The sequence below is a fragment of the Syngnathoides biaculeatus genome, chromosome 9 (genome assembly GCF_019802595.1).
Source record: "Syngnathoides biaculeatus isolate LvHL_M chromosome 9, ASM1980259v1, whole genome shotgun sequence".
Classification (NCBI taxonomy): Eukaryota; Metazoa; Chordata; class Actinopteri; order Syngnathiformes; family Syngnathidae; genus Syngnathoides; species Syngnathoides biaculeatus.
Window position 1 is genome coordinate 30,068,992 of NC_084648.1, and position 27,025 is coordinate 30,096,016.

A 27,025-nucleotide genomic window follows, 5' to 3' on the forward strand; every position below is an offset into this window, starting at 1 on the left:
GACAGAGAGACATACTATGAGATCATCCGCTTAGATCTTGTTTACATCATACGAAAACTTGAACCATCATCCACACTCAAATCTACATCTGGCATTGAGCTTTCTGGGTTGCATTTGCATTTTCTTCTCCACGCTTGTGCGCATTTCCCCTCGCTCCCTCACATATTCCAAAAAGGGGTCAGGGTACTTTGAGACAGGGTGTTTTATTAGATACAGGTCCCTTTCAATAAATTGGAATATTTTGATATATTTTATAAATTAAATATTTTTTCATTTAAATAGAAATTTTATTGAGATGTCAAATAATACACTTTTGATGTTATTTATCAACTGGAAAATATGATATGGGCCTTAATTTTTACACGGTTCTACAACAGATTTGAGAACAATAAATCACATCTATATTGCAGGCTTTAACATTTAAATATGAATTTATTCGAAGAGATGTTTTCATAATGCTTTGGCATTCAGCTGTAGAGTAACATTTGCTCACATTCCTTTTATTCACCATGTGTGATGTAATGAAATATTTAACTTCTTACTATGTATTTGCATCTATTTTGCTATGTTTTCCTCTGTTGTCTGAGGCCACATTGGTGACTTGTCTTGCACAATAGCAACATGCCATTTTTCTACAGCCTGGGAAGGTTTTTCATACCCCCAACTGACTGGATTGTACATTCAGAGCATCTCCGCTGGCCAGGCCGAGGAAGACGTACTCCCCCCACTTGGGCTTGGCCCTTCGGTCCTTATTGGGACTGCGTCGGCCAGCGGTGGACCTTGCTTCCGGGACGGTGGCGGTTCTCACTGCTCAGCCCGTGGCGCCGGCGTACCTTCCAGTGGCGGAATTCGCCACCATGTCTGCCGCCACGGCTTGCCGCCAAGGCCGACTTCGGCACGCTCCTTGTCCATCAAGTGTAGCTCAGCGGGAAAACAAAGATCAGTGTTTGGAAGTATTTGTTTTTCAATATAGTATTCAAGTCAGCAATACGCAAGTGCAACTGATTAGAGCGTTGGCCTCACAGTTCTGCGGACAGGGGTTCAAGTCCCAAGTCTGCCTGTGTGGAGTTTGCATGTTCTCCCCGTACCTGCAAGGTTTTTCTCGCACATCCCAAAAACCTGCATTCACTGGAGAAATTGCCCTTGGGTGTGATTGTGAGTGCGACTGTTGTCTGTCTCCATGTGCCCTGCGATTGGCTGGCAACCAGTTCAGGGTGTACCCTGCCTCCTGCCAGATGACAGTTGGGATAGGCTCCAGCGCCCCCATGACCCTTATGAGGATAAGGGGCTCAGATAATGAATGGAGATATTTAAATCCTCTTATTTCTAGCCTTGTGGAATGCTACGTCCATTAATGGTGTTTCTGTGAATGAAAAAGTAAAAAATCTACAGAGGTCTGTCAACCAATCAAATGCATCAGCGCAGCCCCGCCCAAAAAGAGTTTCTGGTAGGTCTCATAAGACACTATTAGGAGAAACGAATTCATCCAGGTGGAACCTTCTGCACACAGGTAGGTTTTTTTTTTCTTTTCTTTTGACACAGGGGGAACGCAAGCTACCAGGGTAGCGAAGTAAGTTCCTGCTCAGGTTCCTGTATTGGGAAAGCCCCGATTAATTTCATCCTTCTCCTCTGTGAGCTGATTCAAATCTTATGGAGTTAAACTTTTGTCTTGTTCCTTGTCTTAATTTTCCCCACAATTCCTAAGCAGCATCACAGTCATCAAATGTGTTGTAATCACCAAATAACGTCCATGATGAAATCACTGTTTTAAGTTTGCTGTTTCCTATCCTCAGAGCACTTCATCATAACAGAAAATCCGACTGTCAGGTTTGCTATGTTTTGTTGTATAATTTAATTATCATTATCATTATCTACTTGTTGTGCATTAATTTGGAACAATTATATTTTTGACAGCAACTAGTTGAGACATTTTAAGGGTGTGCTGTGTATTTTCATCTGATATTGTGCATGTTTTAATTTCTCCGAGCCAATTAGAATCATGTATTGCCAAGACCGTGGTTGTGTGTTGTTCTAGAAACATTGCTACGCTTTTAAACACCTTGAGGAAAAAAAATGAAAAAATGATGGATTGAGACATATTTTTTCAAGATATTCCTACATTTTTGTTTTATAAAGAGAGCTGTTTTAATATTCTGAGAAACATTCTGAGAAACAAATTTTTCCAAACAATTCATACTTTTCCCTACCTGTGTAGGATCCCTGATATAATCATTTAAATCCATTAGAAATAAATTTTTTTGTAGGTTATTCCAAGTTTTATAAAAAATGTTGAAATGCACACTTAAGCCATTTCCCTAGGTTTTAACTCAGTCCTGTTATCCTAACACATTACACAATACGTGTATTACAAGATTTGATTTGACATAAAACAGACAAGAAAAAAAAACGTTTACTTTGAGCACGTTACAAGGAAATGGCACCTATTAGCTTGAATGGCCCACATGCTGTTGTGGACCAGAGTATCAGGGCCTATTACAACAGCTCGTCAACAGATTTCAAATCCACACTGATTTTACTTGACTCATTGTGTTCATCATTAGGAGACCTAATCCTGGGAGTAAACAATTTAATTTAAAAAAAAAAAAAGAGTACTGGTCATGGGATTAGAACCGGATAAACAACGCCATGCTTATAACATCATAAATATTTACCGTTATTAAGCAGAAATGCAGCATCGAGAAGCACTTCTTAATGACATTTATGTTCGCGGGTTGACCCACACAGACTATGTGGGCGTTTGGTTCTGTTGGGGGAGAACATTCTCGCAAAGGTGAGAGGATTAGTGTAAATGACGTCAGGGCTGATCTTGGAGCCTTTCCTGGTTGTAAAATGGCAGATGGCTAATCAGTGAAGACAAGCAACTTCTCCGAACAGAAAAGAATGTTGCAGACCATGTCACCCACACAGTACAGCCGGTGAGGCTGACATGTTCCAAACGTTCACCACAATCACTTGTCATTGGCTCAGATTAAACTGTTAGAAGAGATGTTATCACAAGTGCCATTTATTCCTATTGGGTTCTGCTTAAAATTCTTGTGCTGTGGTCAGCATGCCCTCATGCTCGCTTCCTCTACCTAAGGTCATTGTCTCCAACAAAGTTCTTATTCAAGCCACCACAGGGTCTTCTTAACGCCACAGTTACGAGGTAATCCACTTAAATCACCTCATTAAGTGGTTTACTGTCGTGTATTATGCTTGTTGTGTGTATTCCTGGTCTGTGAAGACCTGTGAGCTGGTTAGTTTGGAGGAATTGAACAGTTGGATTTCTGACTCACGTTAAGGTGCGTTACACTCAAACTAACCTCACATCGCAACAAGCTGATGGTGGTGGTGGTGGTGGGGGGGGTGTTTCAAAATGACATAAAAATACATTTACAGGTGATTCATGCTGTTCGGATTCAAGTTACTTCCCATTGAAAGTTTCCGACCTGGGATTTTTTTCTAAATTCCAGAGCTACACCTCCCATTCAAAGTTTTTTGAAAGTTTGAGTAATTTTTCCTACCCTTGTTATCACAGTTTTGATTTAATTAGTGCAACACATATGAAGTCCTACTAAAACTCACGTAGGAAATGGTTAAATCCGTATTCAGTCAATATTTATTGATATATAATGTGTTGATTGTTTAAATATTTAACTATTTTGTCTTTTTTTTTTTTTTTTAAATGGTGTACCTGGATGAACTTTCAATTTACAATAAAGCGTGAGTACAAAAATGAGTACCAGGCAAGTCTCAGCAACACAAGAATTATCTCAGAATAAAACAGTGAACAATCCCATTTAGCAATGGCCTCTGTTTGGCCACACAAAGGATTTAGTCTAATTCCAAAATAGGAGAAAGTGGCCTTTCACAGACACAGAAACACAAACACGGGAAAACAGGCTTAACAATAAAAAGTACGTAAACTTGAAAATATTATTTTCCACAATCAATTTGCAGATCAACATGTAATTATCAAATTATCAAATGTATCGTTTCTCTACGCAGGAAACATGACAGACATAATCTGTCAAATTTCAAATGACGCATTCAACAAATGGATTAAATGTGTGTTTTTTTCTATGTTTAAAGGTGTGCTAGAAATAAGACAGCCAGGTATTATTTTTTGATACGGTTAAAATACTTCAATTATCATTTCATTGTCATTGCAATGTGACAGAGTTGGACACATGCTAGAATGTTATCGAGTGAATATCTCGAGTCGAAGGTTCATTTGAGCAGTTGGTACATCATGATTTGTGATGTGTAGATGGAAGGACAAGTCTCCTTTGATAATCCTTAGAAGGGGAAACCTTCTCCAGTAACTACACGGTGAAGTAAGCCGCATTAAACCAATGACCGGGAACGCCAGGAAAAACAACAGACAACAACAATGGGTATGAGACAAATTGTTCCACTCATCAGTGCCAAAAATATCCAGAACACATTGACATGCAGTAATTATGTACTACTTTTGCCTTATTTGGTCACTAGTTTGGATGTTTCTTTTTATTCTGAAGGGAGCACATTCCACAAAAAATGGACACACAAACAGCATGTATACCTCAGCATAAAGTAAGACTAGATCCTTTTCAAAAAATTATATCATGGAAAAGTCAATCTTTATCCGTGACATACTTATTGTATGTTTGTCACTGAATCTATTGTTATACGCTTGCGGACACTTGCACTGTTCAACTTTTTCATGGATTTATTCATTCTTATTCACCATGGGCCCCAAGAAATTGATGGGCAGTGCCAGTGAGGAGAAGAAGAGAGTTGCTTTGTCCATCAAAACAAAACAAGAAATTGTCGAAGAATATGAAAAAGACGTGCAAGCAAGTGGCTTCATAGCTGCTGCTGCTGCTCAACTTGAGAGGTTCGAAGTGGAGGTTGAACCTGAAGTTGAGGAAATATTTTCGCTGAGAAAGGCTAAGGATGACATTGACAAGTTGGTTCACCACAAGGATCTTTCGAGGGAGAAGCTAAAGTCTGGAGGCGATGCAACACATGACAATGCAGGAGCAGTTGGTGGCTTTGAGGAGGAAGCAGCCACCATTCCGTCAGTCAGAAATAAAGACGTGTTGACGAAATGGAATGGTTTGGGCTATTTACATCAGAATCAGCTTTATTAGCCAAGTGTGTAAAAACACACAAGGAATTTTTGTCTGGCAGTCGGTGCTGCCCTGGTACGACAAACACAACAAGAACAACAAAGTAACAACAACAAAGAACAAAAGGCATTTCTATTTATAGGAACTATTCCTTATAGGAGTCGAGCAAGATGTAAAATCTTCTTTATTTAGAACAGGTAAGAGATAAGCAGTCAACGTCCCACATTGTGTAAAGCTTGCACAGTCTCTTTAACCGTTTGCAGTTCCCGTTATTAGTGCAATGACAATTATGCAAAGGGAGCAGTTTAAAGTGAAGAATCGTGTGATAGTCTACAAAATATATTACTAACACTAATATTGATTGGACCAGCAGGATGTGAGTGAGTATCCCAACAATAGCACAAAGCAGAAAACAGTAAATTTGCTGATCAAGAATTTAATGAGTAATTACATGTAAAATGCGTTTCTACTTATGAAAGTTTCACATTACGAAGCGACTTCCGGAAGGCTCCACTGTACTTTTAAAACAATAGGGCAATGTTCTATACTTGGTTGGGAATCCCTTTGCTTGAATCACTCCCCCGATGTGCTGTGGCCTTGAAGCCATCAGCCTGTGACATTGCCTGGGAGTTATGGAAGCCCAGATGTCCTTGATGCTTGCTGTCTGTTCTTTGTTTTTGGGTCTGGTACCCCTCATTTTCATCTTGATAATACCTCATTGATTGTCATTGGGGTTTAGATCCAGCAAATTGGCTGACGAGTCAACCACTGATTGGTGCTTCTGGGAGTCTTAACAGGGTCCAGGTCCTGCAGGAAGATGAAATTTGCATCTCCATAAAGATCCTTAGCAGAAGGAATCCTGAAGTCCTGAAGTACATTTTGGGAGACTGTTACGGTGACCTTGGATTTAAGAAAGAGTTTACCAACACTGGCACTGGACATTGCATCCCAAATCAGAACTGACTGTGGAAACTTCACACTGGACTTCAAGCAACTTGGGTTCTGTTCTTCACCCGTCTTCCTCCAAACCCATGGGCCTTGATTCCTGAATGAAAGGCACACTTTAGTTTCATTGGAAAAGAGGACCATGGACAGCTGGCCAACAGTCCAGTCCTTCTTCTCCTTGGTCTGGCTACATAGGCTCAGGCTCAGAAGTGTCTTGACCCGAGGAAGCAGATTGTTGTAACCCATCTCCCTATGCGTCTAAATGTGGTGGTCTTTGAAGCTGTGAGTCCAGCCTCATTCCACTCTTTCTGGATCTTTGCTAGATTCTTGAATCTTCTGTTTAATAATCTGCTGATGCCACGGTCATCTCTTTTGCTGGTGCATCTTCTCCTCCCACATTTTGCCTTTCCCCTCAACTTTCCACTGATATACTTGTACACAGCACTCTGAACAGGCATCTTCCTGAGCTATGGATCTTTGTGGCTTACTCACCCGATGGAAACTATGAATGATTGTCTTCTGGTCAATTCTCAAGTCTGCAATCTTTGCCAAATTGAACCCAACTAAGACAATGGAACAAAACTGGAGAGTTTAGTAGATGATTTGTATGTGACAATATTTAATTTAATTTTATTTAGTTTATGGCTTGCAAAATTTGGAAAGATTTCTTGAAACTTAATTTTTTTAAATTCCTGATTTCGTGGGTTTTATGAGCAGGAAGCCCAAATTACGTGAAAATAAACAAATATTTGAAATGGATTCAATTCTAGGGCCTGAATCTATAATCTATGAAAGTTAATTTTGGAATGGAATTAAATATCAACTTTTCCATGATATTCTATCTTTTTGGAAAGGGTCTGTATATATATAACTGACCAGAATGTGTATTTTCAAAAGAGAGAAACCAACCTCAGCTCTGTAGGGCAGGAAGAGGGCAGAGGCAAGGTTTCCAGTGATACCACTAAAGATGTAAATGATGGATATGCGCACCCAACCAGCCAGCTTCTCCAAGTCTCTCAATATGGTCATCTGAAACACTACTGTTACCACACAGTGTAGCAACCTAAATACAGACAAAATCATTTTAAGGATGGCACATCTATGTACTGTACAGCAAAGAGGCTACAGTGAGGAAAATAAGTATTTGAACACCCTCCGATTTTGCAAGTTCTTCCACTTTGAAATCATGGAGGGGTCTGAAATTGTAATCTTAGGTCCATGTCCACTGTGAAAGATGATCTAAGAAAATGTGAAAATTACAATGAATAATTTTTCAAGGCAGCACAGTGGCGCAGCTGGAAAGCGTTGGCCTCACAGTTCTGAGGACCCGGGTTTAATCCCGGCCCTACCTGTATGGAGTTTGCATGTTCTCCCTGTGCCTGCGTAGGTTTTCTCTGGGCACTCCGGTTTCCTCCATTGTCCCAAAAACATGCAACATTAATTGGACACTCTAAATTTCCCCTAGGTGTGATTGGGAGTGTGGCTGTTTGTCTCAGTTCAGGGTGTACCCTGCCTCCTGCCCGTTGTGATTAAGGATAGCGGTGGAAATATGTTGACTGGTGCCAGTAGTTTCCTAAGTAGATGGAAAGAGTACTTTGAGAAGTTAATGAATGAAGAAAATGGGAGAGACGGTATAGTAGAAAAGGCAAGTGTGAATGACCAGGAAGTGGTAATGATTAGTAAGGGGGAAGTTGGAAAGGCTCTGAACAGAATGAAAAATGGAAATACAGTTGGTCCTGATGACATACCAGTGGAGGTATGGAAGCAATTTGGAGAGGTGGCTGTGGAGTTTTTGGCCAACTTATTCAATAGAATACTAGCGGGAGAGAAGATCCCAGAAAAATGGAGGGAAAGTATGCTAGTCCCCATTTTTAAGAACGAAGGTGATGTTCAGAGCTGTGGAAACTATAGAGGAATAAAGATGATGAGCCACACAATGAAGTTATGGGAAAGAGTAGTGGAGGCTGTACTCTGGACAGAAGTAAATATCTGCAAGCAACAGTATAGTTTCATGCCTAGAAAGAGTACCACAGATGCATTATTTGCCTTGAGGATGCTCGTGGAAAAGTAAATAGAAGGTCAGAAGGAGCTACTTTGTGTCTTTGTAGACCTAGAGAAAGCCTATGACAGAGTATCAAGAGAAGAACTGTTGTACTGCATTTGCAAGTCTGGTGTAGCGGAGAAATATGTTAGAATAGTACAGGACATGTATGAGGGCAGCAGAACAGCAGTGAGATGTGCCGTAGGTGTATCAGAAGAATTTAAGGTGGAGGTGGGACTGCAATCAGGGATCCACGCAGAGCCCCTTCCTATTTGCGGTATTAATGGATAGGCTGACAGATGAGGTTAGACTGGAATCCCCTTGGACTATGTTGTTCACAGATATTGTGATCTGAAGTGAAAGCAGGGAGCAGGCGGAGGAACAATTAGAAAGATGGAGGCACGCACTGGATAGGTAAGGAATGAAGATTAGCCGAAGTAAAACAGAATATATGTGCATGAATTTGAGGGGTGCGAGGAGGAAGAGTGAAGCTCCAGGGAGTAGAGATAGCAAGGGTAGATGACTTCAAATACTTGGGGTCAACAATACAGAGCAATGGAGAGTGTGGTAAGGAATTGAAGAAACAGGTCCAAGCAGGGTGGAACAGCTGGCAGTACGTGACTGGTGTTCTATGTGACAGAAGAGTCTCCGCTGGGATGATGGCCACAGTTTATAAAACAGTGGTGAGGCCGGCCATCATGTACGGATTAGAGACGGTGGCACTGATGAAACAGCAGGAACCAGAACTGGAGGTAGCAGAAATGAAGATGCTGATGTTCTCGCTTGGAGAGAACAGTTTGGATAGTATTACAAATGAGGTCATTAGAGGGAGAGCCAAATTTGGATGTTTTGGAGACAAGGTTAGAGAGTGGAGACTTAGATGTGGTTTGCACATGGTCAGAGGTGAGAGACTGAGTATATTGGTAGAAGGGTCCTGAGGATGGAGCTGCCAGGCAAAGAGCGAGAGGAAGACCATTGAAAAGGTTGATGGATGTTGTGAGGGAGGACATGAGGATAGTGGGTGTTAGAGAGGAAGATGCACGAGATAGACTTAGATGGAAAGATGACATGCCCAAAGGAAAAGAAGAATAGAATGGATGGATGGATTATTTTTTAAGTAATTTATTTGTATGTTATTTCTGCAAATAAGTATTTGAATACCTGCCAGTCAGCAAAAATTCAGGCCCTCAATGACCTATTAGTTTGGCACTAAAAAGTCAACCTAGACTCCATTTATTAGTCTAAATTAGAAACACCTGTTTGAGATGGTTAGTGGCATAAAGACACCTGTCCACCCCACACAATCAGTAAGACTCCAACTACTAACATGGCGAAGACCAAAGAGCTTATCCAAAGACACTAGAGACAAAATTGTAGACCTCCACAAGGATGGAAAGGGCTACGGGGGAAGTGCCCAGCTGCTTGGTGAAAAAAGATCAAGTGTTGGAACAATTATAAGAAAATGGAAGAAAGTAATCATGACTGTCAATCTCCCTTGGACTGGGGCTCCAAGCAAGATCGCACCTCGTGGTGTATCAATGATCCTAAGAAAGGTAAGGAATCACCCCAGAACTACACAGGAGGTGCTGGTCAATGACCTGAAGAGAGCTGGCACAGAGTTTTCCAAGGTTACTCTTGGGAATACACTAAGACATCATGGTTTAAAAACATGCATGGCACAGAAGGTTCCCCTGCTTAAATGAGCACACGTCCAGGCCCATCTCAAGTTTGCCGATGACCACTTGGATGATCCAGAGGAGACAAGGGAGAAAGATACATGGTCAGATGAGACCAAAATAAAACGTTTTGGCCTTAATGCCACTCAGAACGTTTGGAGGGGGAAGAATAAGGAATACCATCCCTAATGTGAAGTATGGGAGTGGAAGAATCATGCTTTCGGGATGATTTCTGTACATGGGACAGGACGACTGCACTGTACTAAGGAGAGGATGAACAGGGCCATGTATTGCAAGATTTTGGGGAACAACTTGCTTCCCTCTGGTAGAGGATTGAAGATGGCTTGTGGCTGGGTCTTCAAACATGACAATGCACACTGTCAGGATAACCAAACACCGTGTTTCTTAGCAACAGCCGAGAAAGATGGCTGATCTAGAGAAGATCTGTGTGGAGGAATGGGCCAAAATCTCTGTCGCAGTGTGTGCAAACCTGCTGTAAAACTACGTTTGACCTCAGCAATCGCAAACAAAAGCTACTGTATAATAATACAGTGTTGTAATTGTAATATTAACATTAATTTTCACAGGTGTTCAAATTCTTATTTGCAGCAGGAACATAGAATTAAATTCATCCTCCATTATGATTTCTCGATTTCCAGTAAAAACATTTTAGATTATGTTTCTCATCGTGAACATGCACCTAAAATGAAAATTTTAGGTGCTAGCGTGTTTCTGCTGTGTTACTGCTGCGTCTCAGTGATTTAGGTATTTTTTTTTAACCGGCTCTGTTAGTGCTCTCCTACCATGTTGCTACTGTGTAGCTGCCGCAACTGTTGTTTTTTTTTTTTTTTTAACTGGTATGGTTTTTTTGTTTTTAACCAGCCCTGTTCGTGCTACCATGTTGTTGCTATGTTAAGCTAAGCTAATGTATTAAAACTTTGAAAACTCTTTCTGTGTACCGTCTTTGTAAATATCTTGTGTTTCAATGTGGGTTTCAATATGGGCACTTGCGTCTTTTACACAGGTGTGGATGTATGTACCAAATGGTATTTCCTTTACAAATGTACAGGGTGAGGTTTATAATCCGGTGGACTCTGGAAATTACGGTAAATCAATGAAAGTACCTTCAGAGACAAAAAAAAAAAAAAAAAGGACATTTGAGAATAAATTTTGGAAGAACATACCCAGCGTGGAGGAAAAGGGACAGCCAGAAACGGTAGAACTGATCAGGCACATCAGGGTTGAGGAAGGGCAGCAAGCCACAAACATCATCCAGACAATGGACCTGTAAAAAGTTGGCACATTAATCACAAAAACACTCAGATACAAGCATGTAAATAGTGCACACTGACTCACTCATGCAAGCATATACACAGACACAACCTGTGAGCATAGTGTGGCATCCTCATGGAAGTAGCCATGCATGAAGGAGCAATATTCCCTGGTTGTGATCTCACACCTACAGCAGGAGTAAATAATGGCAGGGTGATAAACTCACACTGAACATCTCATCTCAAAATTAAATCAGCAGGCGCCCAGGTGAGTCAAAAGGCATATGTGTCAACATCTCACCTGCCCTTAGTGCCAATGCAGCAAGGTCGCCCCTTGATGTTACAGTCCATATGTCTGTAGCCTGTATGGTTCCACCTTTTGGGAAGTGTACACACCTGGATGCACACAACCACGCATGGCACAATAACAGATTAAAAATGTGCATGCTTTTAATTGTAAAATAATTTCTCTACAATATCAGAATTTCCTCACCGGCCACTGGGTGATGTCATCTGGCCACATGTGCGGCTCTGCAGATGCAGGCTCTTCACATATTCTTCAGAGCACACCACACGATCAAATTGCAGAAAATACCATCCAATTTTACAAGCCTAGTTAGCCGATTAGATTATCATGATAAACTACTAATGGCATTATGACAGAAATACACATGCTCACCTGGGATCCTGATGACAGACAGAGCCAGAGGACCTAAAGTTGTCCACAAATTCATTGTTCCATTTTATGAAAGTGGCCAATGTCTCCTGCAGAACGTTCGTTTGATTACACAGTGCCGTGAAAATGAACGTGCCCTCCTCCTGATTTGTTTTATTTTGGATATCACACACACAAAGGTTTCAAATGATCAAACCATTATTAATAACTCAGAAACAACCCAAGGAAATACAAAATGACAATTCAATTTATTCCATCCATCCATTTTCTTAGCCGCTTATCCTCACAAGGGCCACGGGAGTTTAGGAGCCTATCCCAGCTATCAACGGGCCTGGAACAGAGGCAAAGTTTCCCAGGAGTGGACGACAAACTAAAATGATTCCAAGAATGCGATGACAACTCATCCAGGATGTCACAAATGAACCTCAAAGAACATCAAAAGACCTGCAGGCCTCAGTTAAGGTCAGTCTTCATGACTCTACCATAAGAAAGATCTACAAGAGAGTTCCAGGCGAAAACCCCTGCTGTTAGCAAAGAATACAAAGGCTTGTCTTGATGATCCTCAAGACTTTTGGATAAAGATTCTGTGGACTGACGAGTCAAAAATTGAACTTATTGAAAGGTGTGCAGCCCATTACATCGGGCGTAAAAAATGGCAGAGCATTTGATAAAAAGGACATTATGCCAGCAGTGAAGCGTGGTAGTGGCACTGTGATGCTCTGGGGCTACTTGGCTACCTCTGGACCAGGAAAACTTGTGTGATGGAACAATGAATTCTACTGTATACCAGAAAACCCCGAAAGACAACATCCAACCATCAGTTTGTGCCCTCAAATTCAAGCACTCTTGGATCATGCAGCAGGACAATGATCCGCAACACACCAGCCAAGTCCACTTCTGAATGGCTCAATACATCAATCAATCAATCAATCAATCAGCGTTTTGGAGTGGTCGAGTCAAAGTCCGGATTTAAATCTAATCGAGGTGGTGTGGGCAGTTCATCCTAGAAACTGCCCCAATATGGAGGAGTTGAAAGAATTCTCCATGGAAGATTAGACAAAATTCCTCGGGAGTGATGAGAAAGACTCATCACCAATTATCACAAATGTATGATTTCATTTATTGCTGCCAGTGGTGGCACAACCCGTCATTAGGTTCAGGGGGGAATTACTTTTTCACAGAGGGTCATAAAGGTTTGGATTTTTGTTTGTGCCTTAATAAACTGAGTTTTTATTTGAAAACTGCATTTTGTATTTTCTTGGGTTGTCTCTGAGTAATATTAAAATTGGTTTGATTATTTGAAACTTCTGATTGTGATAGATCTGCAAAAATAAAGAAATAAGGAGAGGGGCAAATACTTTTTCACACCAGTTTATCATGACAATTCTTATTCAGAGGATTTCAGAAAAAAGAAAACCACAAAAAAGCAGCATAAAATGATTTGGCTGCATACTTTTGAAAGAGTGTGCTCTGAATAATTAGCATTGTAAATGGATTACATTCTTACAGATTAAACACACGTGCCAGAATGAGATTAGTGCGTGCCGGTATGCCAATAAGGCCAATGCCAATAAGGTTGTTTTACAGGGATGCATGAATGTGTTGAACAACATACAGAGCAGTCAGATTGTAGAGTCTGCACGCATCCGGAGTTGTCATTTTGAACACAACACCCTGACTCTTTCTCCAAATTTTTGGCCTTCTGAATCAGATGAACTATCTGTTTGTCTTGACGGATACATGGAGAGAACTTGGCTCCTAAATGAATCAGGTCATCCTGAGAAGAGAAGAAATATTGTCTGTTGCCTTGGGTGGGTCTTCATTAGAGATCAGTAATAAATACAGCACTTATACTGACACTTACAGATCTTGGACCGATCCAAAAGTTCTGCTGTTGGATGTACTTCACACTCTCATAGATGCCTTTGTTCTTCAGCACCTACAGAGGGCAAGAGAGGGCTGGATAAATAACGTCATAAACCATGACTGCAACAGCGACTTCATCAGACTTCACTGATACAGAATCATAAAAATCTCAGACATTGTTGTAAAAATATTGAAATTGGTTTAAAAAACAAACATGATCCTCTGTTAGTTGTGAAAAGAGGAAAAAGATATGCACTTCACTTACTAGGTCAGTTTTAGAATGTTGTGCAAACCCTACAGGTGCAAAACCATAAGTACAGCATGACAGCAATGTGATGACAACATGGACAAAAGTGATCCAGTATGTAAAGTAAGGCCTGAAAACAAAGATGACAGTGACTTAAAGTATGAAAAACATTTTCAGTTAAACATGCCTCCTTACAATCTACTGCATACAAATAAAAACAACTGTACTCTGATCCTGCTCAATCGCCTTTTACAGTATTTGAAAGTGTGTGTGGGGGGGGCTATGCCTGCAAATCAATTCTTTCTTCACTCTTAACCTGTGGCTGTGGAAGTCATCCAACTGCTTCTGGATGGTGCTGCTGATGCTGCGTCTATAGTGCCGGTTAAGCCACTTGCCCACAACTCCCATTCCATAGTGACGCTTTTTGCTGTCAAAAGCAAAATGCTTCACTTGGGAAGCGATGCGACCCCCGCGTCGAGGATGACTTTTCTCCTGTACTGCTGTTGGTGTGCAGGGTGTTCGAGATGCATCCTTACAAGATATGGGCATGCTGAGGAAAGACCAAATAACATTTAAAACAGATAAACTGTATACTGCACAATGAATATACTGTAAACACCTCTGTTCAAATGCCAGGTTTTTGTGATACAAAAAAAAAAGGAGACTGTAAATAATTTCAAAATAACTTTCATTTATAATATCGGCGGCACGGTGATGTAGATGCTAAAGCGTTAGCCTCACAGTTCTGTGGTCCCGGGTTCAATCCCCGACCCGCATGTGTGGAGTTTGTATGTTCTCCCCGCGCCTGCGTGGGTTTTCTCCGGCACTCCGGTTTCCTCCCACATCCCAAAAACATGCAACATTAATTGGACGCTCTAAATTGCCCGTAGGTGTGACTGTGAGTTGTTTGTCTCCATGCACCCTGCGATTGGCTGGGAACAAGTTCAGGGTTTACCCTGCCTCCTGCCAGATGACAGCTGGGATAGGCTCCAGCACTCCACGCGACCTTTGTGAGGATAGCCGGCAAAGAAAATAGACGGATGGATGGATGGACTTATCGTCTTACAACTCAGTTGAAATAAAGAAATCTTTTCCAGAGGGGTGATAAAAATAAACAACTGAGGTAATTTAGTTGGAAAAGTATATCACCATATAAAGTGATGCGAACACCAAATAAAGTTTGGATCTTGTAATACTCTTTTCCTGTTTTTTTGTTTGTTTTTGTTTTGTTGTTATTTTTTTGTCGTCATATCTGGCAGCAAAAGCTCACAGAGAGGATCCAGAGCATTAGGGGGAGCTCATTTTTGACACCTTTCATCAGTCAGAACAAGGGTACAACATAATTTCCAAGGCATTAAGTATACCATGGAACACAGTGGAGAGCCATCATCAAATGGAGAAAATATGGTAATACAGTGACATTACAATGAAGAAAAACTGGTCAGGGAGGCTGCCAAGAGGCCAACAGGAACATTGAAGGAGCTGCAGGAACTACTGCAAGAACTGGCTGTTTAGAGATGACAACAGTCCTCATTACTGTATAGACCATGAAGTGGCAGGATGGATGGACTTACTATAGAAAGAAAAAAATGTATAATTTATTTGAAAAAATGTGTTTTGGTTTCACAAAATGAAGGTTGAACTTGCTGCCCAAGATTGAACTTGTAGACCCAGATTCCAAAAACACGAACAGCTCATCACCAAAAGAACACCATACCTACTGTGAAGTACAGTGGGGCACACATCATGCTTTGGGGCTTTTCCCTCTTCAGATGAAAATGGGGCCTTTGTCGAGATGGAGGGAATTATGAACAGTTCCGTTAGCCAGTTACTTTTGGCACAAAGCTTCAGGCTTTTGCCATAAACCTGAAGACAATGTCATGAAAAGCCTATGAAAACATTTTAATTTTATTTGGGTTTTATCAGAGGCATTGTTAACGGTGACAGTTTTGTGCCTAATCCCATTTAATGTGATTGAATGGTGTTATGACAAAATAAACTCAATTTTCTTTTATTATATGATTCCATAGTTAGAGTGAGTTTCATTACTTCATTAATTCTAGCCCCAGTTATAAGAGAGTGCGGACACTCACGCAACTGCCTTTATCTTTACTTCCCCTCTCAAAAAGATTATTTTTGATTAATTGAACACTACATTAATACTTGAAAAAGCTTTAAAATGATTTATCCTGGACTAATTACTTTAAACAAGAATTCTGCCATTTAGACAGGGGTGTGTAGGCTTTTCATATCCACTGTGTATTTACCAAAAAATTCATTCATTACCAATTAATATTTTTCTCTCTAAAATCAAATGGTTTTGGGGATTTTACTCACAGGCTTGAGAATTTGTGGTCTGGATCCTCACTTGGGGCAAAAGCGGCAGACATTGGTGGTGACTCAAATACGTCATCAGCCATAGAGTACGACTCATCATGAACATCAACCTACAAAAAAAGTGGTAACGGCAATAGCAAATGAAGTCCAAGATATAAAGGAAAACCCGGCAGTTATAACTAGCATTTTATAACACATTACATAACAGTTGTAGTGCAAACCTGACAAACTGAATTAGTTGTGAAATAGTTCAGTCAGCAGGGGTTGTTAGCTAACAATATATGAAGGAAATGGTGCGATGAAAGAAAGCAAAATGTTTTTTTTATTGCTCATAGAGGAGGAAAGGTAAGGATGGTCGATGCAAAAAAACATTTGAAATTGTGCTAATGACTGAGCACTAAATCTATGTTCAGGCTGACCTTACTGAAAAAGAGTGACTCAGACATGTCTGCCGAGTCCACAGTCTCATCGTCCTGCCAGCTGGGCCTGACAAAGCTCCTCCTGGGATAGCTGCGACCTGTCAGGGAACTCGCTAAGCCGCTTCGGCCCTTGTGAAAAAAAAAAACACATTATTTTAATCACCATTTTCATTATAACATTTAATATTCTCTAAGCACCTGTTCTTCCTAAAGTGATACTTTATAGAATATAATGACTTGATTGACATCGTCTCTTGAATTGGAAAAATTCATTTTCCATACCACTTATCCTCTCAAGGAGCGTCCTGGTGCCAATCCCGTCTGACTGCGGGGGAAACAACCATTCACACTATATAGTCACTGATGGTGTAGTGGTACACATGCCTGACTTTGGTGCGGACAGTGTGGGATCAATTCCCGCTCAAGTGATGGTATAGATCTCCGCCATGCGACTGACTGGCAACCAGTTCAGGGTGTAGTCCGCCTTTGCCCCGAGGCTAGCTGGGATAGCCTCCATCTTTACTGCAACCCTTGTGAGGATAAGCGGCTTGGATAATGACGCATGACACACTGCAATACTGTTCGCGCTCCCATATTTTACCTCTTGTACATCAGCCCAAAAGATTTGACTTCAGTGTTTAATTTGTAAGGTTTATTCCTTTTTTTCTGCAAAATACAGTGAGTAAAGAAAGTATTCAGACCCTTTGTTTGACTGCAGCATTTGCTGTAGTCATTTAAGTAAATTTTTGTCTTTATTAATGCACACTAAGCCCCCAAAAAAGTTGTAGAAATGTTTGAAGACAAAAAACTGAAATGTCACATAAACATTTGTTAGTATTGAGTAGAAACATCCTTTTTCAGCTAATACAGCTATGGGAGTTTTTGGGAATTATGTTTTTTCAGTTTTGTTGATGTTTTTTACACCTGGATTTGAAGACCCTCTGCCATTCCTTCTTGCAGATCCTCTCCAGTTCTGTCAGGGCGGATGGTGATTGTTGGTGGACAGCCATTTTCAGGTCCCTCCAGAGATGCTCAATTGGGTTTAAGTCCTGGCTCTGGCTGGGGCATTCTCGAATAGTCAGATAGTAGTTCTGCAGCCATTTCTTTGTTACGTTTAATCGCGTGCTTAGGGTAATTGTTGCAGGTGAACCTACAGCTACGTCTAAAGTCCTGAGCACTCTGGAGAAGGTTTTCGTCCAGGCTATACCTGTAGTTGGCCGCATTCATCTTTCCTTTGATCACAACCAGTCATCCGGTCCCTGCAGCTGAAAAACACCCCCCACAGCATGACGCTGCCACCACCCTGTTTCACAGTTGGGACTGTATTGGACAGGTGATGAGCACTGCCTGGTTTCATCCACACATCCCACTTAGAATTAAGGCTAGGAATTTCTACTGTGGTGTCATCAGACCAGAGAATCTTATTTGTCACCATCTTGGAGTCATACAGGTGAGTTTTTTCTTTTTTTTTTAAGTCTACACGGGTTTCACGTGTCTTGCACTGAGGAGCGGCTTATGTTGGGTCATTTTGTCATAAAGCCTCGGTTGGTGGAGGGCTGCAGTGATGGTTGACTTTCGAGAACTTTATCTCATCACCCGACTGCTTCACTGGAGCTCAGCCACAGTGAGCGTTGAGTTCTTCCCTCCCGATTGCTCAGTTTGGCCATAGGGCCAACTCTAGGAAGGATTCTGGTCATTTAAAATGTCATCAATTTAAGAATTATAGAGGAACCTTAAATTAAGACTGTGTTGAAAGTAATAGGAATGGGAGCACACATTAAAAGTTATTTTTCAGTGTTTCTTTTAATGCCAGAGTTATCCACAGATTTCACCAAGAAACATCTCTAAATTGGAAAAATAGGATTGAAATTCCTCTCTCGCTCAGACATTCCAATGTGCCCGGTTGGAAAACTGACAGCTAATCAGCGTTGGCCACACCTGCAGTGCTTCCTTTTATGACCCACCTTTGCCCGTGGATACATCACCGAACAGAGAACATCCACTATCAGGCATTTTGTGGCCGATTTTTGTGAAAAATAATGACAAACAAACAAAATAAAAATAGCATAATGTACAATGTTCAAACCTGTACGGTTGAGCCACAATACACACAGGCAGAACTTGACATGTTGGAGAGGGGGCGTGGCACTGACAACGAACAATAATCCCATTATATGGACTGGGGAGATTTGTTTGATGCTTTTCTGAGGAGTTGGTTTAGATGTAGAGAATATACAGCAGGGGTAGCCAGATGTTTTTACCCCAAGATCTACTTTTCAAGCTGCCAGCCTCTCTACCTTGGAGATGTTCCAGACAGGCTTGTTTTAAAGACTGGTGTTCGTGTTCTGTTTGTGACCTATTGCCAACTGTGACAGAATGCCAGTGTTGTCGGGAGTTTGAAAAGGTCAAACAAAAAATGGCGTGTGTCGGAATGAACTTGAATTACAATCAACACGTCTGCATAACATAGATACTAGATAATAGATACGAAGTTGTTTGTTTGGACGAACATGTGTTACATATCAATTTACTTATGATCCATGACAGTTTGAAGAAAGGACCACTTGACCATCCAGTGGAAAATCGGTGAGTACATATTTTTAACGGTCTTGAAATGCTATGTGAATGCTACTGTATTTGAGCTATATGAATGCTATGGCCTATGTCCAAAGTTCATCAAAAATGCGAGCTTATTGTCTGAGTACTGAGTTTTCTCAGTTTTGTTGCAGTTTGGTGCACAACATCTCGGCATCTTGGCCTAGCTAGAACAAATGGTTTGTAATGCTAAGCACCGGCGATGTCAGGGGCGAGGTCAAGGACGTTTCTTCTGGGTCTGGCTATGAAAGTTGGCACATATCCAGATTTTGCTTGGATTTCAAAAATGTTCTTTACTTTCAATTTTTTATTTCAATTAATGTCCAAAATATATGGAACAATATTACTTCACATTGGAAGGTTTATTGTACATGTGAATTTTGGGGGGATTCTTCGTTTAAAGAGGAAATCCACTGGTTTGCATTAACAATGTAGCCAATAGGTTCTGTAATATGTACTCTATTTTGACAATGTGATGTTAAATCCTCTCTAATTTAATAGTGTTTTGAGAAGCTTTTTATTGACAGTTACGAATTTTCAGGGGGGCTGTCATTTTCGCCAGTCACATGACCTAGGTGCACAGATGTGATGTGTTCCATGCCATGAGGGGTGCCGCTCGCACGGCTCGGGGAGCGAGCTCTCAGGTCCCCCGAGCCCCGGAGCTGTGTCCCTCACGGCTGTGTATGGAAGTATTCCTCCGTCTTCCCGGTCAAGTGAGCGGGCGAGCTGCTCACGGCTGGGTATGGAAGTATTTCTCCGTGTTACCGATCAACCAAGTATCCGAGCCGCTCAAAGCTGTGTATGGAAGTATTCCTCCGTCTTCCCGATCAACTGAGCGGCTGAGCCTCTCCCGGCCGTGTATGGAAGTATTCCTCTGTCTTCCTGATCAACCGATACTGCTATTTCTTCATCAGATGAGGATAAATCCGAGAAATCAGCGCTGCGCATAAATGGTGTCCCATGTAATTGAGCCTTTGTTGCAGCACGTAACACATCACATCTGCGCACGAACGTCATTTGACTTGTGAAAATAGCAGTGCGCCTGAAAATTCGTAATTGCTTCTCAAAACACTATTAAATGAGAGAGGATTTAACATCACATTGTCAAAATAGAGTACATATTGCATGACCTATTGGATATATTGTTCATGCAAACCTGTGGATTTTCCCTTTAAGTAGAGCCTTCCTTTGACCTCATGATTCTCATTTGCTCTGACATGCACTGTGACCTTTAGGTCTAATATAGACAGGGGGGTGGTTTTCCTAATTAAGTCAAGTTAGTATAATCAAATAAATCTGGAGTCCCACGAGTGTACAAAAATGTTCAGGATGGTCAGAAGAAAAAGATAGCACCTGAGTTAATTATGAGTGTCACAGGAAAGAGTCTGAAGAGTAATGGCTGTATGGCATTTCAGTTTTTTTTTCTCTGCAAAAATTTCAACTGTCTTTTTTTCCATCAATGTGGGGTCCTGTGTATAGACAGTATATTAAGGAGAAAAAAAAATAACATATATGATTTTAGGAAATGGCTGCAAGATTGGGTGAAAAATTTAAGGGGAGTCTGAATAATAGCTGTACCCACTGTATTTCCTTGGATGTAATTTTTTTCTGGTTTGTTGGAATTTCGTGAAGTTTCTACGAAATAAAATAGGTTTTATGAAATTTTAGTAACTGATCAACATTTTTTCCACAATGAAGATTATTCTATGTAATGCATCAAATAGTCTCTACTCTGTACTACTAATAAATTGTAACATACAGAAACACACACACACACAAATGCACACAAATTCTCTGGAGTTCTACCTACCCTTAGCAGGTTATTTGCAGCACGAATGCTCATGCGGGCGACGGACTCCCTCTTACGTTTGGGAAAGTGACTGTACCCAGAGGGCTGGCTGGTAAAGGAACTAAGTGAGGTGACCCCAGGGGTGAAGGGAGCCTTGGGGGAGCGAGTGTCTAAGTCCTCTGGATAACGAAATGCTCGTCCCCGTGCCAGGGGGTCTACAATCTAGCAAAAATGAGAAGGTGATGAGAGATAGGGAATGTTTGAGGTTTTTTAGAGGATACTGACTCAAGCAATCCATGTTTTTTGCAGTATCTTGTAATCTTGATCGCTGTACAGTATATTTTACATGTCAAAGAGATAAGACAAGAGTATGGACTTCTAGTCAAAATGACGGAATGACTGTTATGTCAACTCCTGGCACCATGCCGATGACGTCACTTCTCAGGACACATATTGCCCAATGACATCACATCCGGCGGCACTTGAAAACAAAATGAGAATTGTCACAATTGTCATTCCACCATGTCCCCAGCATTTACGTCGCCTGACATAATCTTTGGGGATACCTGTGAACCAAGCCCTAGGAACAATCGGTGTCAATAATGGTCAGACTCCAACAAAAATGTCATTTCTGTTCACACCTATGAAACATGTCCCTACCGGCCACACCTCACTTCTATGACATGTGACTAACCCCCCGTGGGATTTGCCATGGTTGCTGCAAAGGATGAATGCTTAAACATACGGTATTTCCCAGGTCATGCCACGATCACAAACGCAACACCTACAATGAATTGGGTACTCACGTGGCTTCTCCAGATGACATCAGGTGTACTAGATGTTTCAAGATCTGAAAAATATTTTGCTACATAGTCCTTGATATAGATTTTTTTTCAGCTTTTCAAACTTCTCGGGCACATGCACATGCACAAGCCACTTGACTACCCATTTCATTGCAGGTGTTGTAACCCTGGGCATGACCTGGGAAATACTTTATGTACAATGGCAAAGTCTGCGGGGCATTTCAAACATGTGATCAGAAATTACATTTTCTGGTACGGTAGGAGGACCGTGAGTGACCTCCATTGTTTTCCTTTGTTCCCAGAGATGGTGGCTTGATTTGCAGGTGTCCCCAAAGATGATGTCATGCAACACTGGGGACATGATGGAGTGACAGTTTGACGTCATTTTGTTTTCAAATGCCGCCGGATGTGACGTCATTGGACACCGCTATTCCTAAAAGTGACGTCATCAGGCATGTGTGCCGGCAGCGTACCAGGAGGTGACTTCATAGAAAACTCATCATTTTGTTTAGAAACCCATACTCGCTCGCTCATGTCTTATTGAGAGACTACCTTAGGCATCTTTTGTGGGGCTGGTGATTCCACGCTCTGGTCGATGCTCAAGGCTGTATCAGGCTCTCTGTATTGGGCCTTCAGCTTGCCATAGCGTTGGCTGCAGTGGCGCAGACTCTTCCTCTGCCAAACCTGCTGCTTAGTCTCACAGTCTTCTCCAACCCCAAACCACTGGGCTGTATTCCTACAGATGCAGAGATACTGTATGTTGTCAGACAAAGCTTTATCTAATAGAAGTTCATCAGAATTGTCGTATTTTGGAATAGCTTTTGGACCAGTTGCAAAGAAAAACAATATGATCTTTACTTGCGAATACTTTGTGAGAGTGAGGTCTGTCTTCCAAACTTTTCCCTTCTCTCTGAGGCTGACAGGCCTCCATCTCCGGTTCCGCTGACACTCTCTGACACCGAACTGGTTGCTTGCCCACTCGTGTATTTCTTCAAAGCTGGCCGAAGGGGCTGAGAAACCCAGGAATAAAGGCAAACATTTTATAGTTGTTTGAGTAAAACAGATGGGAGAACAAAGTCTGAAGTACCTTGGGAAAGGGAGAAATTACAATAGACCATTTGTCTGGTAACACATTAACCCTAGAGAACCCAAGACATCCAAATCCTCTTTTAAATATGTGACCCCATGGGTTCTCTATGGTTAAGCAATTCTGGTGGAAATGTTAGGAGCAATCAACTTTCCAGTGTCCGTTTGTTTCAAGCTACCGGGACGCCATCTGATGGAAAAATAAAACTTCATTCTATAAATGTGTGACAATGTGGTTTTCCAATAGATTAATATTAAATAGTTCATTGCTAGTACTTTTCAGGGTCTAAATTTCATCAAATATTTTTTCCTTTTTAAAGATGAAGGCAAAACTCTTCTGGAGAACACAGCACTTCAGTTATGTTCAGCAATTCCGCACAGATTTTTATTTTATGGTGTTTAATAGTTATGCAGTACTACAAAGGTGAAAGAAAGTTAACATTCAGCAAAACAATTTCCCCACCGAACCGGAACTGAAAATGACTGAAGCGTTTCCCACTCCCTTCCCATTCGAAGCTGCTTGGCTAGGCTATCTGATCCAGCTGCTCTTGCTATGAAACTCCAGTCAGATGGATTGAGAAACTCTCAAGCCATGAGACCATTATTGCTGTCAGTAGTGTGTGATTATGATTATTTCTTTGGTTGTTTTTGCTATGTTTTGTGTTAGGGAAAAAGTGGTTCGCTTTTGGACTTTGGATATTGTGACAGAATCACAGGTTCAGTGACTTTCAGTGCAAACATAACATTCCAGACAAGCTTGCAGTGGCCTCGTGGTCATTATTTATTTTACACCTTGCACTTTTGTAAGCACTGAAACAGGAGAAGCCTATCTTGTACGATGTATAATGACAATAAATGGCATTCATTTCCTACCACATCCCAAAAACATGAATGGTAGCTTCAGTGAAGACTAGATTTGGTATTTGAGGGTGACTGGTTGTTTGTTTATATGGTATGTGCCTTGCTATTAGCTATCAAACAATTCAGGGAGAACCCTACCCAGAGTCAGCTGGGATAGGGTCCAGCAAACCTGGGACCCCAGTGAGGATAAGCAGTACAGAAAATGGATGGATAGATGTTTTGTATTTTCATACCCACAATTCTACTGTACTATAGCTCCACCATACATTGACAATAAAGGTTTTCAATTCAATTTACAGCACAGTCCTTTACTACATTTGTGTATTTAAATCAAATTTTACTTTTTAACTTCTAAGTATTTGTATATCAAAATAGACAAAATACTAATTGTATGAGTGAGAATGTTATGTCACTTTTTATTTCGCAAATTGGCCCACATTTGTGACATAAAAAGTGACCACAAATCAATATAAATCAATCAGAAATTTGTGACCGAAACCTTGACCGTTTGGTAGAAAAATGCCCTTATGTTAGACTTATCAGTTCAAACTGAGATGTGCAAACAGCCCATTTTCATATTTTTATGCCGTGCACTCAAACCATTATATTTTCCGTGTCAAACTGAGAGTGGCCGCATGGTCAGAACTTACTTAAAACGTCACCTCAAACAAGATTAGTTCATCACAAACAAATACAGTAGCTCTTGAATGTCTCTAAATCATATGAACATGTGACTTTTGATGCAAAAATTGAATAAACTTTTTCATTTTTGTCAAAAACAGAAAATGTGATCTGAATGGAAAATCTCATAAACGAGGTGGGGAAAAGCATAATCTGAACAGAACATTGCATGAAAACAATAAGAAAATGCAATTTTGATGGACCTCTGCTAAATCCACATGCCCAAATCAGGCACAGGAAGATGGAAAGAAACGGGAAGCCGATTTTATGGACTTCGTAACATGCTTACTACAATATGTATGTTTTTTTTTTTTCAAGGTGAATCATTTACATTTCTACACTAGAATAATTGCATTCAAAAACTGACTTTGAAAAACATTGGAATTTGTTTCTTTGAAAAAGTAAATTTATTAGTTTTAAACTGAAGTCCATGGATGGATGGATGGATGGATGGATGGACGGACAAGCCATTTTGTTTCACATTACACGCAGGTTTGTCTGTACTTTGACTTGCACAGTTTAATCTTTGAGACACTCATATGAGCTGAAATATGTGCCTGCGGGAACTGTTTGGAGTGCTGGCCGCAGTTCTGGGGACCGGGGTGTTCACCCCGTGCTTGCGTGGGTTTTCTCTGGGAACTCCGGTTTCCTCCCACATCCTAAAAACATTGATTGCATTGATTGGAGACTCTAAACTGCCTTTGGCTGTGATTGTGGGTGTGAATGGTTGGTTCTATGTGCCCTGTGATTGGCTGGCAACCACTTTGGTTCAGTCATGCCCGATGATAGCTGGGATAGGCTTCAGCACTCCCGATTTTTCCCGATACAAGTGGAGTCCATTGACCATTTAAAAAGTGAATCTGAATAGAATCATTTGAAAATTAATTTATGAGTTGGCAGCATGGTGGAAAGCTGTAAAGTGTTGGCCTCACAGTTGTGAGAACCTGGGTTCAATCCCACACCCTGTGTGGAGTTTGCATGTCTTTCCCGTGCCTGTGTGGGTTTTCTCTGGGAACTCTGGTTTCCTCCCACATCCCAAAACCACGCAACATTATTTGAACAGTCTAAATTGTGTGATTGTGAGTGCGGCTGTTTGTCTCTATGTGCCCTGCGATTGGCTGGCAACCAGTTCGATGTGTACCCTGCCTCCTGCCTTTTGACAACTGGGATAGGCTCCAGCATCCCGCAACCCTTGTGAGGATAAGCGGCTAAGAAAATGGATAGAAAGATGAATTTATTTGAAACTTAAGTCCTATGAACTTGAAGGTGAATGGAAGATTTTTTTCTTTTCATCCACAATGCAAATTGAATTTACGTATATTTTTAGTTTTATCATTTCAGATTCATTTGATCAAATTCAAATGAGCTGTGACTGACATCCGGGAACTGTAAGGAATAGCAATCAATTGGTGATCTAAAAGATCTCGTCTTTAGCCAATCAGCACCTTTGTTTTTTTTAGGTCTTAACAAGGATTCTCCGGAAAGTTAAATCTTCAAACCAGGGATGGTTTTTTAATCATGATACCACCTTTTATCTTTTGTGGAATGCATCATATGGTCACAGATAAAAAGATGCTACCTTTCGAGCATAGGAAAGGACATTACACTGATGTGACTAAATGTTTCCTTCCTTCTTGAACACCATGCCTTAGGCTTTACTGACACCTAGGGGTAGAAACATCACACAGCATATCTTGATACAGGCACCAAGTACTTGGATGGAGACCACGCATGAATACAAAGTGCTCGCAGTCGATCAATCACCTGCACCAGTAAAAAAACTAAAGATTGTTGAAACCGCAATTGCAGCTAATATTCCTCATAGCTTAGAGCAGTGCTTCCCAACCAGTGTGGTGTGGCACAGTAGTGTGGCGTGAGAGATCTTCTGGTGTGCCGCGGGAAATTATCAAATTTCACCTAATTTGTAAAAATATTATTTAAAACAAATCATGTATCGATGTATGGCAGCGGCATATAAAGCCAGACCGAAAAAAAAATGGTCCTCTGTTGCTGGTTAGTAGATTTGACTTTCCAGAGAGTATGTCACACCATAAACAACAAAGGTGCTGATTGGACGAAGACAAGATCTGCATATAGCAATTTCTTATACTTCCCAGATGTGTGTCACAGCTAATTTGAAATTTTATTTGTGAAATTGAATCTTATATGATCAAACTCAATGTGATAATACAGTGAAGAAAATAAGTATTTGAACACCCTACTATATTGCAAGTTCTCCCACTTAGAAATCATGGAGGGGTCTGAAATATTCATCGTAGGTAGATGTTCACTGTGAGAGAGATCATCTAAAAAGATAAATCCAGAAATCCCAATGTATGATTTCTTAATTTATCTGTGTGATACAGCTGCAAATAAGTATTTGAAAACCTAAGGAAATCAATGTTAATATTTGGTACAGTAACCTTTGTTTGCAATTACAGAGGTCAAACATTTCCTGTAGATGTTCACCAGGTTTGTACACACTGCAAGAGGGATTTTGTCCCACTCCTCCACACAGATCTTCTTCACCTCAGACAGGTTTCTGGGCTGTCGCTGAGAAACAAGGACTTTCAGCTCCCTCCAAAGATTTTTTATTGGGTTTAGGTCTAGAGACTGGC

General features: G+C 40.9%; 1 protein-coding gene across 10 annotated transcripts in view; it reads right to left on the reverse strand.

Annotated features, from left to right (window-relative positions):
• Nucleotides 1–27,025, reverse strand: part of LOC133505701 (inactive rhomboid protein 2-like) — a 60,724-nt gene that overhangs the window by 4,622 nt on the left and 29,077 nt on the right. For 6 of the 10 annotated variants that reach the window (XM_061829046.1, XM_061829041.1, XM_061829043.1 and 3 more), the window contains 15 exons: nt 22,638–22,789; nt 22,332–22,515; nt 20,998–21,198; nt 16,593–16,721; nt 16,174–16,283; nt 14,153–14,386; nt 13,855–13,966; nt 13,588–13,662; nt 13,339–13,500; nt 11,727–11,812; nt 11,541–11,604; nt 11,349–11,443; nt 11,160–11,235; nt 10,961–11,061; nt 6,969–7,122 (listed from right to left, as the gene is read on the reverse strand). In XM_061829046.1, coding sequence (XP_061685030.1) covers nt 6,969–7,122; nt 10,961–11,061; nt 11,160–11,235; nt 11,349–11,443; nt 11,541–11,604; nt 11,727–11,812; nt 13,339–13,500; nt 13,588–13,662; nt 13,855–13,966; nt 14,153–14,386; nt 16,174–16,283; nt 16,593–16,721; nt 20,998–21,198; nt 22,332–22,515; nt 22,638–22,789 — 1,935 coding nt within the window. Of the gene's footprint in view, nt 1–4; nt 6,160–6,968; nt 7,123–10,960; nt 11,062–11,159; nt 11,236–11,348; nt 11,444–11,540; nt 11,605–11,726; nt 11,813–13,338; nt 13,501–13,587; nt 13,663–13,854; nt 13,967–14,152; nt 14,387–16,173; nt 16,284–16,592; nt 16,722–20,997; nt 21,199–22,331; nt 22,516–22,637; nt 22,790–27,025 lie in introns of those variants that run through there. The other 4 variants (XR_009796319.1, XR_009796320.1, XR_009796318.1 and 1 more) reach the window with 4 other exon arrangements.